At 39.0% G+C, this 22049-nt stretch overlaps 3 protein-coding genes and 1 long non-coding RNA gene across 5 annotated transcripts in view; 1 reads left to right on the top strand and 3 right to left on the bottom strand.

Annotated features, from left to right (window-relative positions):
- Positions 1-641: 641 nt before the first annotated feature.
- On the bottom strand, positions 642-2304 carry LOC116288249 (uncharacterized). Its single transcript, XR_016120698.1, has 2 exons — positions 2090-2304; positions 642-1028 (listed from the first exon to the last, which is right to left on the bottom strand). It is a non-coding gene; the product is annotated as an uncharacterized LOC116288249 (long non-coding RNA).
- Positions 2305-2823: 519 nt separating this feature from the next.
- Positions 2824-4341, bottom strand: LOC116288241 (core alpha-(1,3)-fucosyltransferase-like). Its single transcript, XM_031695012.2, has one exon. The coding sequence runs from the start codon at positions 4052-4054 to the stop codon at positions 3113-3115; it is 942 nt and encodes a 313-aa protein (XP_031550872.2). The 5' UTR covers positions 4055-4341; the 3' UTR covers positions 2824-3112.
- Positions 4342-5244: 903 nt separating this feature from the next.
- On the top strand, positions 5245-8742 carry LOC116288232 (4-galactosyl-N-acetylglucosaminide 3-alpha-L-fucosyltransferase FUT6-like). The gene has a single exon (XM_031695001.2). The coding sequence runs from the start codon at positions 5613-5615 to the stop codon at positions 6936-6938; it is 1326 nt and encodes a 441-aa protein (XP_031550861.2). The 5' UTR covers positions 5245-5612; the 3' UTR covers positions 6939-8742.
- Positions 7524-22049, bottom strand: part of LOC116288204 (endothelin-converting enzyme 1-like) — a 35688-nt gene continuing 21162 nt past the window's right edge. For both annotated transcript variants that reach the window (XM_089035075.1, XM_031694962.2), the window contains exons 3-19: positions 20239-20496; positions 19746-19811; positions 19158-19274; positions 18465-18545; positions 16688-16821; positions 15729-15951; positions 14875-14973; positions 13857-13934; positions 13122-13225; positions 12465-12523; positions 12017-12068; positions 11328-11395; positions 10645-10769; positions 10199-10264; positions 9675-9770; positions 9208-9284; positions 7524-8714 (exon numbers count right to left, since the gene is read on the bottom strand). In XM_089035075.1, coding sequence (XP_088891201.1) covers positions 8615-8714; positions 9208-9284; positions 9675-9770; positions 10199-10264; positions 10645-10769; positions 11328-11395; positions 12017-12068; positions 12465-12523; positions 13122-13225; positions 13857-13934; positions 14875-14973; positions 15729-15951; positions 16688-16821; positions 18465-18545; positions 19158-19274; positions 19746-19811; positions 20239-20439 — 1746 coding nt within the window. In that variant the 5' untranslated portion in view covers positions 20440-20496 and the 3' untranslated portion in view covers positions 7524-8614. The remainder of the gene's footprint in view (positions 8715-9207; positions 9285-9674; positions 9771-10198; positions 10265-10644; positions 10770-11327; positions 11396-12016; positions 12069-12464; positions 12524-13121; positions 13226-13856; positions 13935-14874; positions 14974-15728; positions 15952-16687; positions 16822-18464; positions 18546-19157; positions 19275-19745; positions 19812-20238; positions 20497-22049) is intronic.

Genomic DNA, 22049 nt, shown 5'->3' with positions numbered 1-22049 from the left:
CCTAATACTTGCAACAAAATATTAGTTTTAAATTATGGAATCCATATTAAATCTCATGGAATTAGTCACGTTTCTGCTAAATATGTGTCCCTTACAGTGGATCAGTTGGTATTAGCGATAGCTTACTCAGCTGAAATACATTGTTCAGGGGCGGATCGTGAAATTTAGAAGAGGGGGGGGGGGGGGGGGGTTTGACTATTACAAAGGTTTTACCAGGAATTCTAAGAAGAGGGGGGTGACTGGACATTACTAACGATATACTGTGCAATTTGAGCTAAAGGAGGGTGGCTAGTCACTATTACCATCCTCGCATTCATAACTCATTCTCGTCGTTTTGAGTTTTTGTGTAACTCTTTCCATCCCCAAAATTTTGTCGTCCCAGAACTCCTTATCAATGTCTTCCCTATTTTTTCTTGCTTGCGAGTTAGCCTCTTTCAAACATTTTTTCTTTTCTTCTTCATCAAGATCGAAAAACTCACTCACGTCTAGAAATGTTTTCCATTCTACATCTCTTCCAAGCAATTGAAGTTTCACCCCAGGTTCTCTATATTCATTTAGATCCTTTAGCCCTTTAATGTTTGCGCATGCATCATCCCGGTTGTTTCTTCCATGTACATGTGTGTTATAAAAGTTTGCAAATGTAATGGTCATTTTTATTTTATCTCCCATATCTCCTTTATATTTCAGTATTTTTCTAGCACACTTGTAACAGGGTGAGTAGTTCATGTAAACCTTAATAATAATTTCCCTGGCCTCTAATGCGTTTCCAAGCCATCGAAGGTATTTAATGAGCTTTACTTCTGCATGATCATTACTATCATTCTTGTAGATCTGATGAGATACCCATGTTTTGCCATCTTTATCAGTACAGATGATCTTGCATGCAGCTATTGTCTCATGAGGCCAACAGCACCTGACTCTTTATACATCGCAGTTACAAGGAAACTGTTACAAATATCATTCTTATTTATTAGATCTTGCGTCATTTTAAACGAGATTCTTGGCTAGTTTGGAGTTGTAGTGAATATCTGTTGAGTAGAAAATATCGAATAATTTATACTTGCTCAGAAAGGTTTTACCAAATCATGAATATATAGAAGATCCTGACAAATATATATTAACTAAATAGTACTAAATATATTCAACGTGCTTGTTAATTCACAGTTTAACTGTGTTTGGAGACTTGATGAGGAGAAGTTACACTCTATGACCAAAAAAGCAAAATACTTTTAGAAATAGCTTAACATAAAGCAAATTTAAGTCCGTATATTTTTTAATGATCATATCAAAAATTTTATCTAATTTTTTAGTCTAAAGAAAAAATCTAAATCTAACTATAAACTTTCATTGACTGAGTTTCTTCGCGTCAACTGATTTTTGAATGTTAAGCAGGATCAAACTCCGTGTATGATAGCAGTGAGGAACAGAAATATAGGTCGAAAAGGTAAAAGATGAATTTATATAGCGCCATTTCCAAGAACTCAATGGCGCTTTACAAGATCAGTGGAGGACTTTACGGGCTGCATATTAAGCCACTAGTAGCAGCCGTGCAGCTTACAATCATCAGTGATTTGTTAGTATGTTAGTATTATGCCTCCATATAGGGAAAGGAATAACTTCGAATAATTGAACAGGTTCTTCCACCGTCCCCCATTTTACTGCAGGTTAGGAAGTGTTGGGCCGAGGAGACAGGGCCGCTACGGTTTTAAGTCCTTATCCGAGAAGACTTGAAGGTCTAACCATTGAAGATATTATTACAAAAGGCAGCACCTTCTCCTCAGTTATTTTAAGACCCTGAGTGTTGGTCCGGCCGACCTCCCGCACGACTTCCCGCACAACAGACCGACGCTCTTACCAATTGAGCTACCTAGTGGCGGTTAAAAACAACAAACTTTCAAGTTTTTTGAAAAAAATTTTTTTTATCAATAGTGCTTTCGAAACCGTCAACGAAATACTCGTTTTCAAACTCCTGATAGCTAAATTAAATACTATAACGACTTTGACCAAATATTTTCTTTCTGGTTTGCTAGACACATAGAGATTATAGATAAGTGACAAGAGAGAAAAAATAGGCGTATTCTCTTCTTACCTCTCGCTTGCGGTCTTGCCGAAAAGCTTTCTTGATAAGAATGAAATAATTTATTCAGATGATTCGGCATTTATTGACTCTGAGCAACAATGAATCATTTTCTAACGAGCCCAAACGATCGATCAAAATAGGAAAGCTAGCGTCCCTAGTTTGAACAAAGAACGTTAGCAGCTGCTCCTCCGACGCCTTAGTCAGAGACGCTGAACTTCTTGTAAACACTTTAAGCACAATCGATCGATCAAAATAGGAAAGCTAGCTTCCCTAATTTGAACAAAGAACGTTAGCAGCTGCTGCTCCGACGCTACAGTCAAGGACGCTGAATTTCTTGTAAACACTTTTAAGGTACGTTTGCATGGTAATCTTAAAAAAGGCGTCCTTATATCTTTATATATGTGTTTTTCGATATAAGTTTGATGTTGATATCTTTCTTTATCGAATATTCTTCCGGGTAGTTTTAAAACGACCAATCAAATTAGGAAAGCTAATGTTCCTAGTTTGAACAAAGACCGTTAGCAGCGGCTGCTCCGACGCCACAGTCAAAGACGCTGAACTTCTTGTAAACACTTTAAGGCACGTTTGGTAATCTTAAAAAGGCGTCCAAACTTTTCTTTTTTTTATTGAAACAGCTGCTCGGTTTAAGGAGTTTTGGTTTGTAAAAGTTTGAAGTTTTTCAGTGATTATAGTTGTGGCATGTCAATGTTGGGAAATCCTTTTAAAAAAATAAAAATGACGAATCTTTTGCTAAATTCATGCAACATGGCGGCTGTGAATACCATCAATGAAAATGTTTTGGGGGTTGAATTGAACTAATATGGCGGGCAGGAAAAAGAGACTTGTAAATCCACGTTGAGCTGTAAAATAATTTATTCATATTGTTTGATATTTCAATCCTTCGAGACTCTTAATTTATTCCAAAACTTTAAAATTACCGTATAGTAAGCATAAGGCTTGGCAGTTACTTTAGTGCCACAGTTTGTTTCTTCCTGATATTTCAGCTGTTGTTTCACTGTTAGAATTTTTATCCTACGAATCAATCATTCTCTTAAGTTTTTTCTCATTTGTGCCACAGTTTTTTTCAGCATCAAATATTTCATCCAGTCTCTCATAAAACTTCGGCTCCAAATCAAGATATAGTCGTGCACAGACCACACAATTCCATGGAGGATAATCCGTTATTCTATATTTTGATTTCCAAGCAAAATATTTCACGTATTCATCATTATTCTTGTCTAAAAAGACCAGATAGTTTGCTAAGTCTTTAACAGATTTGAAGTCCATAACATTGATAAAAGAACCTGGAATAGCTGTTCGTTCATCATAATGACCACCTCCCATCACAACTGGTACAATCCCTTTCTTGATTCCATCCCAATATTTCTCAGTTATATAATCCACACAGTTAGAGTTCTCAAACGCTAATTGGAATTTATATCTTTTTAAAATGTTTTCGCATTCTTTTGAACCTTCAGGACAGTCGCCAACATCTTTGGCCCCGACAGTTGAACGACATGCCCCAAAAACATCAACACTGATATATCCCAAGAGTTTTTTAACATATTCATCGCGCAATAGACCGCAGTTACTTGCTGTCCAAAAAGCTAGTCTATCTTTTCCTTTAAGGTACTCATTGGCAGGCATCGTAGGAATGGTAGAAGACTTAAAGTAATAAGTATACGGTCGATAAATATCGGAGTCCTTTCGATAATTCATAGTCCAATTAAACATGTCGAATAGGCGTACTGCACTAGGGTTATGCATCGGGCTTTCCATTGCAAAATATATCCATCTTTGTTTCGGATCTTTTTTTTCTAGAATGTACCTCATCGTATCCAAAGGTGGCATGTCACGTGCATGGAATATGAGAGCATCGCTTCGTTGTCTGTCTCTTCTATTGAATGTCAATTCACAGGTAAAATAGGGGCATTGAATGCCTTCCCAATGATTAAACTCATAGGAATTTTTCATCCAGCCCCAAGGTTTGTTTCCAAAATACGTAGGTATAACCCAAAACCACCTTCTTGGGTTTTGAAGAAAAATTCCCCTCTCTGGAGGACGTGTTTTCAATCTTCTGTGTCCTATTCATTCCATAATACTGTCTCATTTGGTCAATAATGTACTGTAGGTGAATGACACGATCTCTTGTGAAATTATGATAAAGTTTGTGCTCCAGGGCACGACTTCTTGCAAAAGAAGAATTCTTTATTTTTGATTTTAATACCCCAAGAATGCTTTTCTCGTTGAAGTAAGTATCGTAGATGACCATGAGTATGAAGAGCGAGATCGCTATGACAACTGCGACGGATTTGGTGCCTGACATTATGGATGGCGACCGCTGGATATAATGGAAAAATGCTGCAAAAATAAGGTTTGAAATTGTTGTTAGCGCTAGAAGCTCACCAATGAAAGTATCACTGTCAATTTAAACCTTTATTAACCACAGAGAGAGAGAGAGAGAGAGAGAGAGAGAGAGAGAGAGAGAGAGAGAGAGAGAGAGAGAGAGAGAGAGAGAGAGAGAGAGAGAGCAGAGCAGAGCAGAGCAGAGCAGAGCAGAGCAGAGCAGAGCAGAGCAGAGCAGAGCAGAGCAGAGCAGAGCAGAGCAGAGCAGAGCAGAGCAGAGCAGAGCAGAGCAGAGCAGAGCAGAGCAGAGCAGAACAACGCAGAGAATCGGAATAGTTTGATCAAATAATTGGAAACAATGCGTAAAACATAAATGGCCTTATTTGTAAATACGTTGGCCTTATAGACGTCATTCCCAAACACAAACACATTTGAAAATATGGAATTTAGTCGGTCATACTCATAAAAGATTACCTTTTTATAGTTTGTAGACGAATTCGAAATGATTTGAGTGTTGATCTACCCGCTTGGTTAGTGCTCTTCTGTAAACTTCAATTCAAGCTTGCTAGCTCAGTGCTAAAGGAAGTTTACCGCGTTACACTGTGTGGTAGTTTGATGAAACTGCAACCGCTGCTAGCTCAACTTCTGGTTTAATTCCTTCAAAATTGCTATCCCTCAAGTCAAGAAGGAAGAGTCAAATTCTATACACGAGACGTTTGGTTTATAACATGCCTTCTTGTGACAAATGATCATGCGTGACAATTTGCACATTGTTACTGGTAGCTTGCTATTTAAAATGGAAAATAATACAGTCCATAACAAAACAGCAAGTGGAGCATATCAGTGAATACTGCTTTTGCATAATCTTTTTTCTTCAGGAATCTAAAATAGAATCTTAATACCAAAAGGTAAATATACAAAATCGAGCAGTTTAATTTAATGGTGAGTTTTTGACTTTTTTCCTTGTTTTCTTTAGAGTTTAAGACATATATTATATAAGTTGTTTGGTTCTAAATCATATGCTAAGTTATGCAAAATGCAATGAGTCATACTTTGGAATGATTAGTTCTATGTGTCACAAACGCTAAACTAAAAACTGTCCATGGATTTTCGTGTCAGCAATCAATCGAAGGCTTTCTGAACCTATAAGTTTAACAGAGTAATTCAGACGGGTTCAGTTGCATAGATGGCAACTGCAAAAGAAGACGGCGGAACATCTTCTAGAAAGAAACAATGTAAAGCGTTCACGTGGTGTATTTTTATCTGTAGTTTGGCCGCCATACTTTTTATTTATTACGAATACCACTTCAGTAGAAGTAACGGAAGCAAAGATCTTATAATAACATCAATGGACAAGGATCATCTCAAAGTTGTTAATACTTTCGTGGAAAAGTTTCGAGAGGAAGCGAAAGAGTATTCAAAGGATTCGTCATTATGGAAGAAAATGTCGGCCATGGTGAAAACGGAATCGAATGATCAATACAAACTAGTACTCTTATATACGGGATTTTTCGGTCATTTCCCGTGGGGGTGGTTGAGAGACACGACTGCTCTAAACCAATGGGATGGCATGACGTGCCCTCATTATCATTGCACTTTAACTTATGATAAAAAAGATTTTAAGAAAGCGGATGCTGTTATATTCCATGCACAAGACATGGTGTCACGATCAGAGCTGAATGCGTTACAACTCTCACGAACAGCCAATCAGAGATGGATATTCTTTCCTACCGAAAGTCCTCAAAATGTCCCAGAAAGCCACATGATAAATGGATTATTCAACTGGACGATGTCTTACAGGAGAGATTCAGATATATTCCGTCCGTACGGATACTTCTACCCAAGGAGTAAGAAGAGAACTACAGAAGAAAAAGACGCGTTCTTAGAGTATTTAGAAAGTAAGGATCTTCTTGTTGTATGGCTGTGTAGTCATGCTGGAGCGCTCAGAGATAAATACGTGCGGAGACTTCGAACTTTCATAAAGATATATGTCTATGGTAAAACTGGAGCTCGTGTAGGGGGCATTTCAGGAAAATGCCTGCAAGATTCCCCCGATTGCAAGAAGCATCTCAAAAGGTTTAAATTTCTTCTTGCTTTTGAAAACTCTTTCTGTACAGATTACGTCACGGAGAAGTACTGGTTTTGTCTTGAAATGGGAATAGTACCTGTCGTAATGGGTGGCGCTGAATACGACAAAATTGCGATTCCCGGCTCTTATATCAATGTCAAGGACTTTCCAACCATCAAAGCTTTGGCAGATTACCTTCAGCATTTAGATTTGAACGATAAGGAATATAACAAGTACTTTGAATGGAAGGAAAAGTATAAGGTTGTGATTGACGCGCCTTGGACGTGCCAGCTTTGTGCGAGGTTAAATATTGACCATAAGAAAAAAGTCTACAACGATCTTGAATATTACTGGGGTGCTGCCCAACAATGTGGAATTAAAGAAGATGTTATCAAGAAGATCATTGCGAAACAACCCTGGGGAAAAACGAGTATGTCTAGCTAGTGAGATACTGAACTATATTGATGGGTTGCAAGCATTCCCAAGAGAGTCAAAACACAAAAGCATGGCGGCATTGTGGTGCCGTTAACAATGGATGCTAATAATAAATCTTTAGTTAAATGGCACCAACGCTACCCCGAGATGCCGCGATGACGTAACGTGCAATCGAAGAATAGGTGGGAATATTGTTTACAAACATTGGCATTGTGGTTTTAATGTGCCAACCATTTCAACAATAGGTTTTGTCACTTTGAGAATATTGCTCTCGACTATTGTATAGGAACTTTATCGTAAAGTCCTTCCATGACATTGTTGGAAAAGACATTATTTCAAGGACATGTGCCTATGGAATGCCATGGATTCGCCCTATAGACCAGCCTTTCCCACACAGCAACCATGTTGACCGGAATAGGTTTTCTCACGCGTAGCCTCGTATTTAATTGCTTGAAAATAAATAAATGTATGCAGGTTAAACAGAGGTTTTTATCCTCATCTGAATTACACATGGCTTTTGCGTGAGACAGGCCGATTGCTGATCACAATAACTTGTTTTTCACAGCTGTAAGCGCATCATCGAGAGACATGAAGTGAAGTGGTTAGTATTTCCATTTATTGATCCCATTAGTTTTACATTATTAGTAAATTCAATTATTAAATATTGATTATACGTCGGATAATATGGTGGACAACGTTGGAATATATATAAGTATAGAAAGAAAGAAAAATCCTACATCTTTTGCAGTAATCATGGAATATACATTGCGTTTCGTGTACTGATAGTCCAGAAATAGCAATTTTCATGTACCATCTATCATTGCAAGCTCACCGTTCGTCTCGCTTCGATGCAAAGGCAAGGCTACCTTTCAAGATGACGCTGGGAACTGTGAAGGCGACTATTGGGTACTCCCCATTAGCAACCTCTAACAAAACCGGAAGTAGTTTTTAATGGAAAAAATAAAGTCTCAAAAATCACGAAAAAGATCAGCAAATCAAATCGAATGTTTTGTGTTGTTTGGTATATAACGAAACACTTATTGACTGACACCTCGCTAGCTAAAGCAAAGAGTCCATTTTGTGTGTGGTTATTTCTTCGTATGATATGTCGTCATAGTCTACGGACCCATGGTCGTCTCAGGACCATGAAGTACACTGTTTCTACACTGTTTGGTCTAAGTGTTAACTATTAATTAATAGAAAGATATTTAGAGCGATCCTCATATTTAGAATTCTACGTCACTTGGACTCGTCAGCGACAAATTAACTACCAGGCTATACTAGTAAACTATCCCAAATAGGTCAGATGGCATTTTGGGTGATTTCATAACTACAATTCTCCCAGATCTCTTCCAGCATGATTTGACCGAGAGAGACTATTTCAAGACTATTTTGAAATAGACTATAAAGATTTTAAATAATGTAAAATACAAAGTAAAAAATAAAATTCAATCACAGAAACAACTGCGATTATTGAGTTTCCTCCCTTGAAGTTTATAACAGTTTTTTATGAAACAAATTAATTAGCAATTATTGGGCTGCCTGTGTGTATGTGACGTCACAACCGCCATTTTGAGAGAAGACTTATCGCGTTAATGGGTTTTTAGTAAATCAGCCAACTAGGCGACCAATGGCCAATGAATTCATCGATTTGAAATGGTGTAAACATTTAAATGTCATCTAAGTTACCAAATTTTACACTTTTTGGCAGGATTCATTGGAGATCCTACAGGGCAATTGTAGGCTCTGGAAAACTCATGTGAATTGACCATCACTCCTTTGACTCTATAAAATAAAAGGTTTCATTAGTATGGATCACTACCTTGTTGTGGTTAGGGTGCTTGCGTGTCCGGAGAACCCCCCGAGCTATGCCGGCAGTAGCATAGCCTCTTGGTAGGGTCACCAAAGCCGGGCAGATGATGATGATGATGATGATGATGATTTATGATTTATACAGCGCCCTTTCTATATGAATATAATCAAAGGCGCTTTACATTGAGTTGTGAATGACAGATTGCTTTTAAGCAGTTTACAAGCATGAGAGGTTGTTAGTATGAAGTGTAGCACTGAGGGTGGTCACTGCCAGGGTTTCTTTACGTCCTCAGTGGTTCTTTTACGTCAGATCAGAGGAGTAGAGACCAGACTAAGTATTACAGTTTCATCATTTCTCGTTCGTTCGTTCGTGAGTTCCTTCCTTCCTCCCATCCTTCCATCCTTCCTTATCTCATCCTTTCCCTTTTCCTTTTCTATGTGCTAGACGTTACACTAGACTACACACCTCAACGGGTTGATAGGATGTCGCGCGTATGAGATCATCCTCGCAGCAGATCCTTTACTGTAAGAAGCACAAAATATCTGAAAGATTCGGAGAATAATTCAATTATCCTCTACATTTTATACTTTATACAGAACTTAATAAACAAATGGAAGACGATTGCAAATTAGGGACGTACTTCCATTCAATAGAACTTTATTACGCGGCAGCCACTGATTATTCCAAGTGAGAATTAAAGGCTTTTTTCTTCCATTCAAAGCTCATCCAGAAACACTTGAATGCGAGGCTAGAAGAGCAAAAATCTAGTGTCCAGCCAACATGGTCGCCGCGTGAGAAAGTAAATGGGGAGGACGTGAATCAGGCCCCTCGAACTCACAATAGTTCGGGCCAAACCTTTTAACATAGGGAACCCATCCCAGAAACTGCCTGAGCCAAACCTTTTAACACAGGGAACCCATCCCAGAACTTACTTGAGCGTAGGAGAGGAAAAACATTTGTTCGTGACTAAGGTTGATTCCTGGTAGCATGGGCTCCTGGCCATGTGCTTTGACCCACAGTTTGTAAGCCTACAGATAGACATTGATAAAAACGATTAAAATCTATGAGAGAAGAGAAAGAGAGAAAAAGAGAGAGAGAGAGGAAGAGAGAGAGAGAGAGAAGGAGGATAGCATAATATTAGTCACGACGAGGTTGAGGAAAAAACTGGGTCAAGTTGACATTGCGGTGCATTGTGGGGCTGTTCTTGTGGACAAATAACAAGATGGCGTCTACTTCGTCCCTTAAAACATAACCACAATACAATGTATAGAGCATGCGCATGTTACGTCATAACCACCATCTTGCATGGTTGATGATGACAAAGCATTCCTCATTAGCTTCTCTTGTTAGATCAACCAAGATGACGGTTGTTTCATTGTTATTCATATCTCAAGGGATTTCGAGTCACATGGTTACACACTCTGTATAGGGCTAATACCCAATCTCGTCTACTAACCTTGAAGGATATTTCTACACCGCCATTATCAGCTATAACTTCTCCAAGGACGGTTTCTCCATTCAACTAGACGAAATGAAATGAGCACCATACATAAGGCACTTAGGTATTCAAATGAGCGCGCAAAATACGGCCAATTCCCCTGTGCTTACCGTATCTGTACCTAATAGACCACTTCGACGATATGGCAGCCATCTCATGGATTGCAAGGTACGATGATATCTCGACGAGTTTCAAAACAACTGTTTATTCCCCTAGAGGTTTGTCACGTTCAATTGGGAAAACATTCTCACACCACCAATAAGGTGCTACTTTTTAATGTTAAGACAAATCGTATCGTGTACGTACGTGGTGCTGTAAGTCAGTACCTTACGTTTCGCAGTCATAAAAATACCAATTTAACTCAACCGCATCTTTTGATTCTACTTTCCTGCTGTCATACTTACATTTGTACCCTCGTACGTAAAGTTGGAGTATTGATCCACGAAACATTTCGCAAGACGTTCGAAATTTTCAATTGACGAGTTGGACCACCATTTTTTAAGATTCCCCTTTTGGTTGTAAGTCCTCCCTAAAAAAATAAAAGGTTGTTAACACCGCTGTCCGCTCAAAATGTTATTCAAACACTAATTTTATCGAACTCTAAGAAACAACTACGAAGCTGATCTATGAGTCAGGGCATGGCTAACTCACAGATTGAACCCTGAAACAACCTCTGGTTGATCTAAGTCAGGGCATGGCTAACTCACAGATTGAACCCTGAAACAACCTCTGGGCTGATCTAAGTCAGGGCATGGCTAACTCACAGATTGAACCCTGAAACAACCTCTGGGCTGATCTAAGTCAGGGCACGGCTAACTCACAGATGTTGAACCCTGAAACAACCTCTGTGCTGATCTGAGTCAGGGCACGGCTAACTCACAGATTGAACCCTGAAACAACCTCTGGGCTGATCTAAGTCTGGGCTATAACTCACAGCTAAATTGGAATTTAGCGTTTTGGGTTTTGCGGAGGAAAGGAAACCGAGAAAAACCCTCGCATCAACGTAGAGATGTGGTGACGAGTCCAGGAATCAATCCTGAGACTACTGCTAAATCACCCTTGCAGATAATGTTTTCGTTTCACTCACCTAGGTTGTCAAAACCATGGGTCATCTCATGCCCAATGATGGAGCCAATGCCACCAAAGTTTAGAGAACTAGATCAAGAAGATACAATCAAGTTATAATCGCAACAAAATCATGTGCGATTAAATGAATAAATAGGAAACGCGCGCATGCAGTGCTGCTATAAAGCACCAGGGTTTGGTTGAACACGAGAGAAGTGTTAGGAGCAGCACCATGCGTAGAGGAGTGCTTTATAATTGCGCAAAGAACAAGTTGCTTGATTAAAAATATGCTAGAAATATCATGACATATGTAATAGTCCCCTTCACAGTTCCCTGCGCCATCTTGAAAGCAGGTAGCCGTACCTTTGCATCCATCTTGAAAGGTAGCCGTGCCTTTGTATCGAAGCGAGACGAAAGGTGAGCTTGCAATGATAGAGGCCTTTTTTAACACCTTGGACAATTATTCACGTGTCTCTATCATTGCAAGCTCACCGTTCGTCTCGCTTCGATGCAAAGGCAAGGCTACCTTTCAAGATGGCGCAGGGAACTGTGAAGGGGACTATTGGACGTTTGTTGGGAATGACACTTGCGTTTTGGAAATTTGTTGGAAATATCCAAAACTAAATGTTCAACATATCTTTCTACTTTCAACGTATTCCCATCATGCAGTTTGAGCGCGCACGGCTTTTTCACATCTAGTCGACATCTTACTTTGTGTAGGTCTCCGAGAAAAAAGGTTTTTGTAGAATTCCTGCAGGAATATCTGTAAGTAAAAATAAAAACAAATCAAAAGAAAGTATTCGTTTATTTAACAGAATGTTCTGTGCCATCATTATCTGTCAAACATTTGATAGTATAGAGGCATTGCCCCACCACGTGATGGCAGCCATGACAGGAGGCAGGAACAATTGCATCTGGTCTAATCTGATTTACACAAGAAAGAATTCAGTTTCCCATGGGGAAATGCTCTATTGTTGTGCCTCCTGACATGGCTGTCATCACATGATGATGCAAAGCCTCTATACATTTTTTTTTTTCAAAATTCAAATTGTAAAAAAAATGTTATATAGCTAGGTTCAAAATTGAACAAACACTGCAAAAAGAATTGCAGAACTTCATTAAGTGTTACGAGTATGAGGCGTGATATTTACTTCCTTACCGATGGAGTTGGAGGTACTTTTATAGAGGGCATTGACTGTTGTTGGAGACATTTCCCAGCTGGAAGAAAAGACAATGACATTAAAAAGAAGTATTGTCTTTCTTTATTCGAATGATAATCTAAGGTGGTATTCTTCGTTTGCACGTTACGTCATCGCCGCCATGTTGGTACCATTTAACAAAAGATTTCTCATTAGCATCCATTGTTAACGGTACCACAATGGCCGTCATGGTTTTGTCTTTTAACTCTCTTGGGAATGTTTGCAATCCATCAATTACAAATCATCATGATGATAAATGATGATAAAGGGCGTTGTTGAAAGCGCCGCTACGCAGGCTATAATGGTGTTGCAGGTGATGGTGATCTTTGTGATTACAATAATGACGATGATAATAATGATGTGTTAATAATAATAACAGTGTTGATGCTAATGATGAAGTTGTTGTCGAAGATGACGACGATGATACTGCTGGATGTTGTGCTGTTTTTGATGCTGCTGCTGCTGCTGCTGCTGATGATGATGATGTTGACGATTGGGATATAATAGCTTTCGTCCATTTTAAAAATAAAATATCTTTTCTGTAACTATGTTTCTTGCCCACACAACTCAATTTTTACTTTTTATTTGTTTATTTTTATGTTTAGTTTATTACTCACCTTTCCTTGTTAACGGGGTTTCCCATTTTTTCGAATGTCTTTTTCTTGTCAATTTTATCGATTGACAAGTAATTCCGAAAATAAGTGTCGTTCCTCACATCCATCTATAGAAAAATCAAACCAAGAGAGAACTGAGATTACACATTCAGTAAACCTGTATGTTTAGTATATTCTTCGTTTGCAATAGACGTCATAGCCGCCATGTTGGAAGAATTTGACAAAAGATTTTTCAATGAATTCTTTTGTTATATCTTCCAAAATGGCGGACATCCCTTTTATTATTGTGCTCTCTTGGGATTGATTGCGAACCAAGAATAGTTGTAGCAAAAGTAAAAAAAAAGGTGGTTAGATGGACACGAGTGAAAAACGTGTGCGCATGCTCTGATCCGTATGCAAATTAGTCAAGACGTCTTCATGCTATTGCAATAATATGCAAATTTGACATTCAAACATGCCTGACAAATGGACTTTACAAAATGCCAAAACTTAGTGTCCATGCTTGAAACTTAAGGCTAATTCTTTTATATTGTGTTTGTTAATACAGTATCTTGGTCTGACAAAAGTATGATCGTGAAATGTTTCGTATACTCGGAGAAAACAAACATTTATTTTCTCACTCTAACTCTTTTAAATTCTTAGAAAACATGCTGAAATGCACGCATACGCAAACGTTTTTCTCTAGTATCGGTAAGATGCATGTGTAGACGGGTCCCACCCAATACAAGTACGTTTTACCTTTTTGTATAAATCAGCTAGTTTGCTATCATCCATGATGAACTCAGGATAACCAACATGTTCGTCCATGGCCTTTGCCTGATATTTGAAATCGCAGAGAAATTTATTTAGTTATATTTATTTAGGAAGCTTCTTCCCCTTGGTTTTATAATTTAAAGGGGTACTTGGATGAAAACGCCAGAATTTTTGAAAGTCCGAATAATTGAAGTATATGAGGATAATATGACTAAATTATGATTATGTAAACCGGATTAGTGAATATTTTAGCCTGGGAGCCACTTGCTATTGAGATATTTTGATTTAAAAGCAGAAAGAACAATAGGGTTGAGTAAATGACGTCATTTACTCCAAATTTAGATGCTGAATAAAACTGATAATTTTTATCCGCTACATTTCACTGTGAAGAAAATATGTTGCTTGGCTACTATTGGGGCCTTATAGATACCTTTAACTAAGTTTAAAGTCATTTCCAATTTTTATCCATTTTTATCCAAGTGCCCCTTTAACTGATCCTTAACTAAAACGTCCCTGTTGACTGAAGCGAAATAGCGATTGAATAAAATAAAAGCATAAAAAATAATCGAGGTTTCAAGTATAATAACATTTTACATCTGATAAACGAAACCTATTTAAATCACAGTTGGATATGACATATTTAACGAAATTTGATTTGAATGCTTCAGTGTTCTCTAAATCCATAACTTCAACAGCAAAACTCTTCCACTCCTTCACAGCGTGGTAGGAATTGAAAGGCGTTGATTGCCTTTACAGTATGTTTATGAAAAAAACTATCGACCTGTGAGTGAGCACTGCCCTGACTTTAATCCGCCCAAGGGTTGTTTCAAGCCCCGTTTACACTGGCGATTTTTGCGGCGATCTTACAAGTAAATTCTTTACCATTATTAATTATGGACAAAATCGGAAAAAAAAAAAAAAAAAAAAAAAAAATCGCAAGAATCGCAAAATTTTTTTCCGTATAGATTTGATTTACGTACTTCCTGCATAACAACAGACCCACCTTTTCCTTGGCAACTGCTCGTGTTTTACTGTCCATCCAATCAACTTGATCAAAGTCTTGTATAAAAACTTCTTTAATGTTCTCTACCATCTCTGTAACCTTGAAGAAGGAAACAAGAGAATGGAGCCTCAACAACAGATCTCTTTACCTCTTTGCGCATGTGGGTATCTCCCAATAGAACATGCGCAATAGAAATATTAAATAATTATTACCTTGGAAGTTACATTTCCCTATTTCAAACCACTTGTCATTCTCTAGAGTATCATTTTTTTGTTTAACGATTGCGCATGAGAAGACACATGAATATAGATACGACTCAAACAATCTTATTCACAAGAGATTGACATGTGGTCTGAAATAAAAAAACATTACGCACTAGGTAAAGGGTTCTATTGAGTACCGTAACCGTGTCGTGTGCGCAACCATTTCACAGTCATACGAAACATACTCTAATAATAGGTGCACGGAGCTATAGATACTTGGTATAGGCAATTATCAAATCCGTACAACACCGCTGTGTTCGTTGATTAAAGACTCATTTACTCAGGGTAAGCCTCATTTCGGCTTCAGAATATTTTTACAAATATCAACGAACACTTGAATGTTCTACACAAATCGATGCTAGCCCTGAGCAACAGAGAAATCGCAGATAAAGTATGGTCGACCACTTGGAGCACTTTGGAATGCAGCTCAATTTGGAGGGTAAAACAATAGGTTTCCAAATTCTCAAGAGATTGGAATGTTTTTGGTTTGTCCTCATAATTGAGCTCCTATGACGTCACCTGCAAGGGGTCTATTACAGGTTACCTAGGTTACGTGTATGTGCGCGAACAAAAGGTTGCCTAAGTTACTACCTCAGCCTTGCTGCCATTTCTAAAGACTTCCTCAACGAACATGCGTCCTATGGCCATCCCAAAGTACGACTTGACTTCCATCAAGCATGTTTCCCATCGAGGTACCTCTGGCACTGTTCCCCGGAAGACCTTGTAAAAGGTGGGTAACGACTGACGGAAAGGTTTGGATAATATACTGGAGTAATGGTTAATCAATCGCCACATTATGTAGTTAGCTAGGTCGCTGTAGTAACAAGAGAGAATGGTTTTAATAGACCTCCTGTCATTCCCTAGAGTATCATTTCTTTGTTTAAGGTTTGCGCTCGGTTGCACATGAGAAGACACATGAATATGGATACAACTCAAAAAAAGAATATTATTCTCAAGGGAATGACACGTGGTCTGAAATGGGACAACATTACGCTCGAGCACTCCAGAGCCGAGGAGGTCTATTATAAAAGAAAATAAACAGAAAGAACAAGGCTAAAAAATGGATTACACTGTGCTGAAAGTTAGGTTTGCCTTTTGGCCATAGACGTAAATGTTTTGCCATTTGTTTTCCCATCACGAGTGTGACTGATTTCCTTGAGATGGAGAAGGAGAGAACACATTTCCGTCCACATGTCATTACCTTGAGTATGATTTACTTGTTTATCCATAAACTTGAAAATATGCATTACATCACTGTGCAAAACTATGTATAACTTAATCAAAGAAACATATTCAAGGGAATGACAAGTGGTCTTTCTGTCTGTCGTCTGTCTGTCTGTCGGTCGGTCTGTCTTGTCTGTCTGTCTTGTCTGTCTTGTCTGTCTTGTCTGTCTTGTCTGTCTGTCTGTCTGTCTGTCTGTCTGTCTTGCCTGTCTGTCCGTCTGTCTGTCTTGCCTGTCTGTCTGTCTGTCTTGTCTGTCTGTCTTGCCTGTCTGTCCGTCTGTCTGTCTGTCTGTCTGTCTGCCTGTCTGTCTTTCTTTTCTTTTTACCTCTTTGATGCATTATAAAGATATCGATTGAGTGATTTGAAAAAAGTACGACTTTCAAGAGCGATTTGGGTGCTTTCTGTAGGTTTAAAGTCTGTGTCCTCGAAAAGCTTCGTAAAGAATTCCAACCAGTTAATCTACAACGAAAAACGAGACATTTTCAAAGTGAGAACAAATTATTCAGCTTTTTTCTTAACGTCCCCTTGTTCTCTCCCTCACAGGACCTCACAGGACCTCACAGGACCTCACAGGACTTCTAGGACCTCACAGAACCTCACAGGACATCAAAGGACCTCACAGGACCTCACAGGACCTCACAGGACCTCACAGGACCTCACAGGACCTCACAGGACCTCACAGGACCTCACAGGACTTCACAGGCAGGACCTTGCTTCGTCATTTGCTTCGTTCCTTTATTTGTTCTTTCCTCAGTACCTTCAGGCCGTTTTTAAAATATTTTTATCTATTTCCTAGATTTAGTTTTGCCACAGGTTTGAAGTATATTTTGTATGAATAAAAAAAAGATTAAAATATACGCAATTTATTTCAAGGTTCAGCAAAGGTTTTCAATGACGTGGACATGAAAAGGTTTTGCTTAATATAGGTTTTGACCCGTCTTCCTCTCCCCTCCCCTCTCAAAAATTCCTGAATCCGTCCTAGAGCTTGCCTTTAATTACTTATTATTTTCCAAACTGATCTATCTTTTAAAGACTCCGGTTATCATTTTTTATGATGAATAATTTTAGGACCATACTTCCAGACATCGAGTGCTGAACCGTCGTATGGCAGCTCGAAGAATTTACGGCTACGCCGGAGATTTCGACCCGGCCACCGCTATCCCTGGATTTACAGACTGATCAGGAAGCTCGGCCGAAGCCTAAGGGAGAGGTTAGTCGGCCCCTAGACCGTAGATGATTAACCCCTTGCAATGACCAGCAGACCCAATATATTGCATGAGTCGCTGAAGAGGTAACTCCAATCGTCCCTCCTTTCCATGTGGGATGCATTTTGATAAACACGCCGTGTCGTACATGTATGCGCAAACTCAGTCGGGGTAAATCAAAATCAAAATTAAGGTCTTATTTCCTTATCCTTTTATTCACTTTTGTTTGGAGGCGTCTTTCAAAACACATTAAATGGAATTCTTTAAAGTGCACATGAACCCTTCGACAATACTTTCAGTACTGATTCTACACGAAGTAAATAGTTGAATGGTAAAATATTTCTTGATTTGAGTGATGCGTTTCTAAGTTATGAAGGTTTATACTTCCAATATGCTAATGAGTGTGACGTCTATTAAGGCTTAATCAAATATACAAAATCGAACTGGTTCATAGAAACAGTATTTAAAAAGCATCATTATTTTACTCATGGTTTACATGAAAGCTATTTACAATTTTTATTTTCAAAATGGCCAGCATTTAGTATTACTAGTTACAACAAAAACACTCAAATACCTTACCTGACGTCATCATCATTAACATATTGGAAGTATAAACCTTCATAACTTAAAGACGCATCACTCAAATCAAGAAATATTTTACCAATCAACTATTTACTTTATGCAGAATCAGTACTGAAAGTATTGTCGAAGGGTTCATGTGCACTTTAAGGACAATGGAATATTAGCATCGATAGCTTAGATATTTTGCAAGTAAAACTCACCGACCATTTACATTCGCCACATGAACCCTAACATAACCCACATAACCCTAACCCCACAAACGTTTATCGCAAGTCAACAGATAAAATACTAAAAAAATCTGATCGATAATCCAACCTTTGTTTTCTCTTCATCTTTATCCATTTCTTTTATGGTAAGCACCTCTTCTTTACGAGCGTCAGGCACATTCCGTGACAGCTATAAACACATTAAAATCACTGTTATTCCAACCTGAAGACTTTAAAACTATGTAATAATAATAATGTATGGATAAGTAAATATTTCTATTCTCTACTTTCACATCCCCATAATACTTTGCGTCTTTGGGGGGTAACCAGAGGGTAAAAACCCACTTATTTTGCTGAAGGCTAATCAGACAATGTTGATAATACCTTGTTTGGTATCCAAAAATAAAAAGAAGTAATAAACAGAAAAAGATAGAAGCTTGAAGACGTTCAAGGTAAATTTTAAATTTTTTTTCGTAAGTAAATACATTTTCTGTAAGACCAAAACTCTTCATGATCTGTGAACGCAAAAATTACTTGGAATAAACTGATAATCAGTATTGTACAGATAAAAGCAGGTATAGTATAAATTCAATTGAGAAACCTTTCAATTTGGGACAGTTTTTTTGATTGGTTACCCCCCAAAGACGCAAGGCATTATGGGTATGTAAAAGTAGAGAATTGAAAAATTGTGATTTAGCTGATGAACTTTTTTTCGAATTATGCGCGCGCAGCGATTTGCAGTTGGTTCAGCCAATCAGAATTGACGTAAGACCTTACTGGAATGAAAATGACTGATACTAACCTCAGCTATTTTTGTTTCCACTGAAAACGCGCTCTCCATCATTTCTTGTGACTGATTTTGGTTCAACCCAAGAAGTTTAAATAGCCGCATCATATGAGCCTTGTATGCGTTTTTAATCTAAAAAACACGTACATAAAAAAATAGTGGTTGGAAATTTTGATTAAATCTGTGAGTTAGCCGTGCACTGACTTAGATCAGCCCAAAGGTTGTTTCAGGGTTCGATCTGTGAGTTAGCCGTGCCCTGACTTAGATAAGCCCAGAGGTTGTTTCAGGGTTCAATCTGTGAGTTAGCCATGCCCTGACTTAGATCAGCCCAGAGGTTGTTTCAGGATTCAATCTGTGAGTTAGCCATGTCCTGACGTAGATCAGCCCAGAGGTTGTTTCAGGGTTCAATCTGTGAGTTAGCCATACACTGACTTAGGTCAGCCCAGAGGTTGTTTTAAGGGTTCGATAAGATCTGGGGGTTCGATAAGATCTTCAGGCGTTTCATAATTTTCAATCGTAGAAGTCAAAACGAATATATACAGTGTTTACAAAATAAATGCACAAAGTTGGAAAACTGGATTATTAAAAAACTGTAAAACATACTTCCACGTTTCTTGTGTGGTTAGAGTTGTAGCGCGACGAAGCTAGGCTCATTCCTCCAGACTGCATCTATACAAAATTAAAAAAGTGATTGGACACTTGGTTACATTATAGGTGGGTAGGTGAGTAGTTGGGTATAGGTGAGTAGGTGGGTATAGGTGGGTAGGTGGGCATAGGTTGGTAGGTGGGCAGGTGGGCATAGGTGGGTGGGTGGGTAGGTGGGTAGGTAGGTAGATGGGTAGATGGGTAGGTGGGTAGGTGAGTAGGTGGGTAGTTGTGGGAAGTGTGGGTAGACGGGTAGGTGCGTAGGTAGGTAGGTAGGTAGGTAGGTAGGTAGGTAGGTAGGTAGGTAGTAGGTAGTTAGGTAGGTAGGTAGGTAGGTAGGTAGGTAGGTAGGTGGGTAGGTGGGTAGGTATGTAGGTGAATAGGTGGGTAGGTCGGTAGGTGGGTGGGTGTGGGTAGTGTGGGTAGGTGAGTAGGTGGGCAGCAAACTTACGAAAATTCCATTAACAGAAGAATTCGCTTCCAACGGCTGCACCCATAGTTTAAAGAACACGAACGGAGTATAATCCCTGTTGATTTCAAGGATCACGGAATTGAAGTCCCATGAGCCCTCGTTCCACGATGAATTTAAGCCTGGACTTGAGCTAAGACTGTCCATTAAATCCTTCAAAGGTTTTCCTCCAAGTTCACTCATGGTGTTGTCATCGACGCACGAATCGTACAAATCAAATATCTTCCTGAATGCTTCCTTCTAAATTGAAAACAAATTTGAAAACAAATTTTAACGAATCTCGATACAAAGTATTCTCCTCCACAGCCGTCATCAGGTATCACGGCAGTAGTATAGGGAATGGGGGTTCCAGCGCAATCTCAACACGGGCAAGACCCGTGTCAAAAATCCACCTACGGACGACCCCCACTCCAAGTGTGGTTGAGGGCAACAGCGCACTTAAATATGTTAGTCTATATATGGAGTGCGAAGAATGTAAGAAGTTCGTTAACGACTTTTGCATAATTTGTCTAAGACCTAAAGTTATCGTACCTAAGCCAGAACCCTTTTGGTGTTGTGGTAAGAAAATGCAAATAGAAGACGACACGTCAGCACAGTGTTACGAGTGTGGTAAGAATATTCGTAATGCCGTACCAAATGCTACCAGAGAGCAGTATTACGCCAATGGAGGTCGTAAGAAAACGCCATATAAGAGAATAAAATACTTCAGGGACTGGATGAGTCATATCCAAGGTTTACATCCGATATATTTAAGCGACGAAGTAAAGAAGAAAATCATAGACCATTTAGAAGAGCCAACCCCACAAAGTCTACGAAAAACGTTGAAAAAATTAAAGCTAGGGAAATATTACAAAGCTATTCCCTATCTTTTGTCTGAAATTACCGGTAAGTCTATTCCTGAGGTTTCTGATATGACAAAAGCCGAGTGGATGTTTTGTCGGCTGAATAAGGATATTCCTTATTATCCTGACGTAATTTACGAAATATTTTACAAAATAGACCCCAACCACCCCCTGTTAGGATGGATTCCGAGAAAATAAAAATGCAAAACTGGCGTTTATTTTGCCAGAAACCCCACTGGGGAATGCATCGCGCAGAACACCAAGCTATCCCCAGTGGGGTTTTTTGCATTTTGGGCTTACGGGGCTTATTTCATCCCGCGCCAGAGGCCCTCTAGTACATACACATATATCTTTCTTACGACCCACCAGAGGGTGAACTCCGGACAGCGTCCCGAGACACCCCCTGACTTTTCCAATCGCGAAACCCCCCATCGCGGGGTTGAATCGCACTTTCTACCCCTCCCCCCACGGTTGCTGTGAGTGGGGGAGGCTTTTTTTTCACTCACAGCAACCGGTCCAAATGCATCTACAGCGAGGCTCGAACTCGGGACTTTAGGCCTCCCCAGCCCCAAAGTCCACGATCACAAGCGAACGCCAGACACATCTGGACGCTTATGTATGTGAAAATTATTATATTTAATCTGCATATTTTCTAGACTGACGTTCGATATGTAAATAGAATCCCGTCACGCTCTTTTCGAAGCAGATGTTTACTGAGCAAGCTTTCTTTGAAGCTCTTCTTTTGCCTCCTGGTAGATCTTTTTGCGAGATTCCTCGGAAAGATCTTTTACGATTGTTTTTTTATTCCTTATGTCCGTCTTTAATTTCTCGTATTTGTCTTCTTCGGCCAGAATAAGCGAGAATTCTACGTCGTCTATCTTTCTGTCACGCAAAGCCTTTGAGACAAGATCGGTAATAGTATTTACTTTAGCCCTAGATAGAGCTATTGTC

The sequence above is a fragment of the Actinia tenebrosa genome, unplaced genomic scaffold (genome assembly GCF_029948245.1).
Source record: "Actinia tenebrosa isolate PJP-AT-01 unplaced genomic scaffold, QUT_ActTen_1.0 PGA_scaffold3__52_contigs__length_22856419, whole genome shotgun sequence".
In the NCBI taxonomy this organism is placed as follows: Eukaryota; Metazoa; Cnidaria; class Anthozoa; order Actiniaria; family Actiniidae; genus Actinia; species Actinia tenebrosa.
Note: the sequence above shows the minus strand (reverse complement) of the source record. Positions and strands in the feature narration are given on the sequence as shown.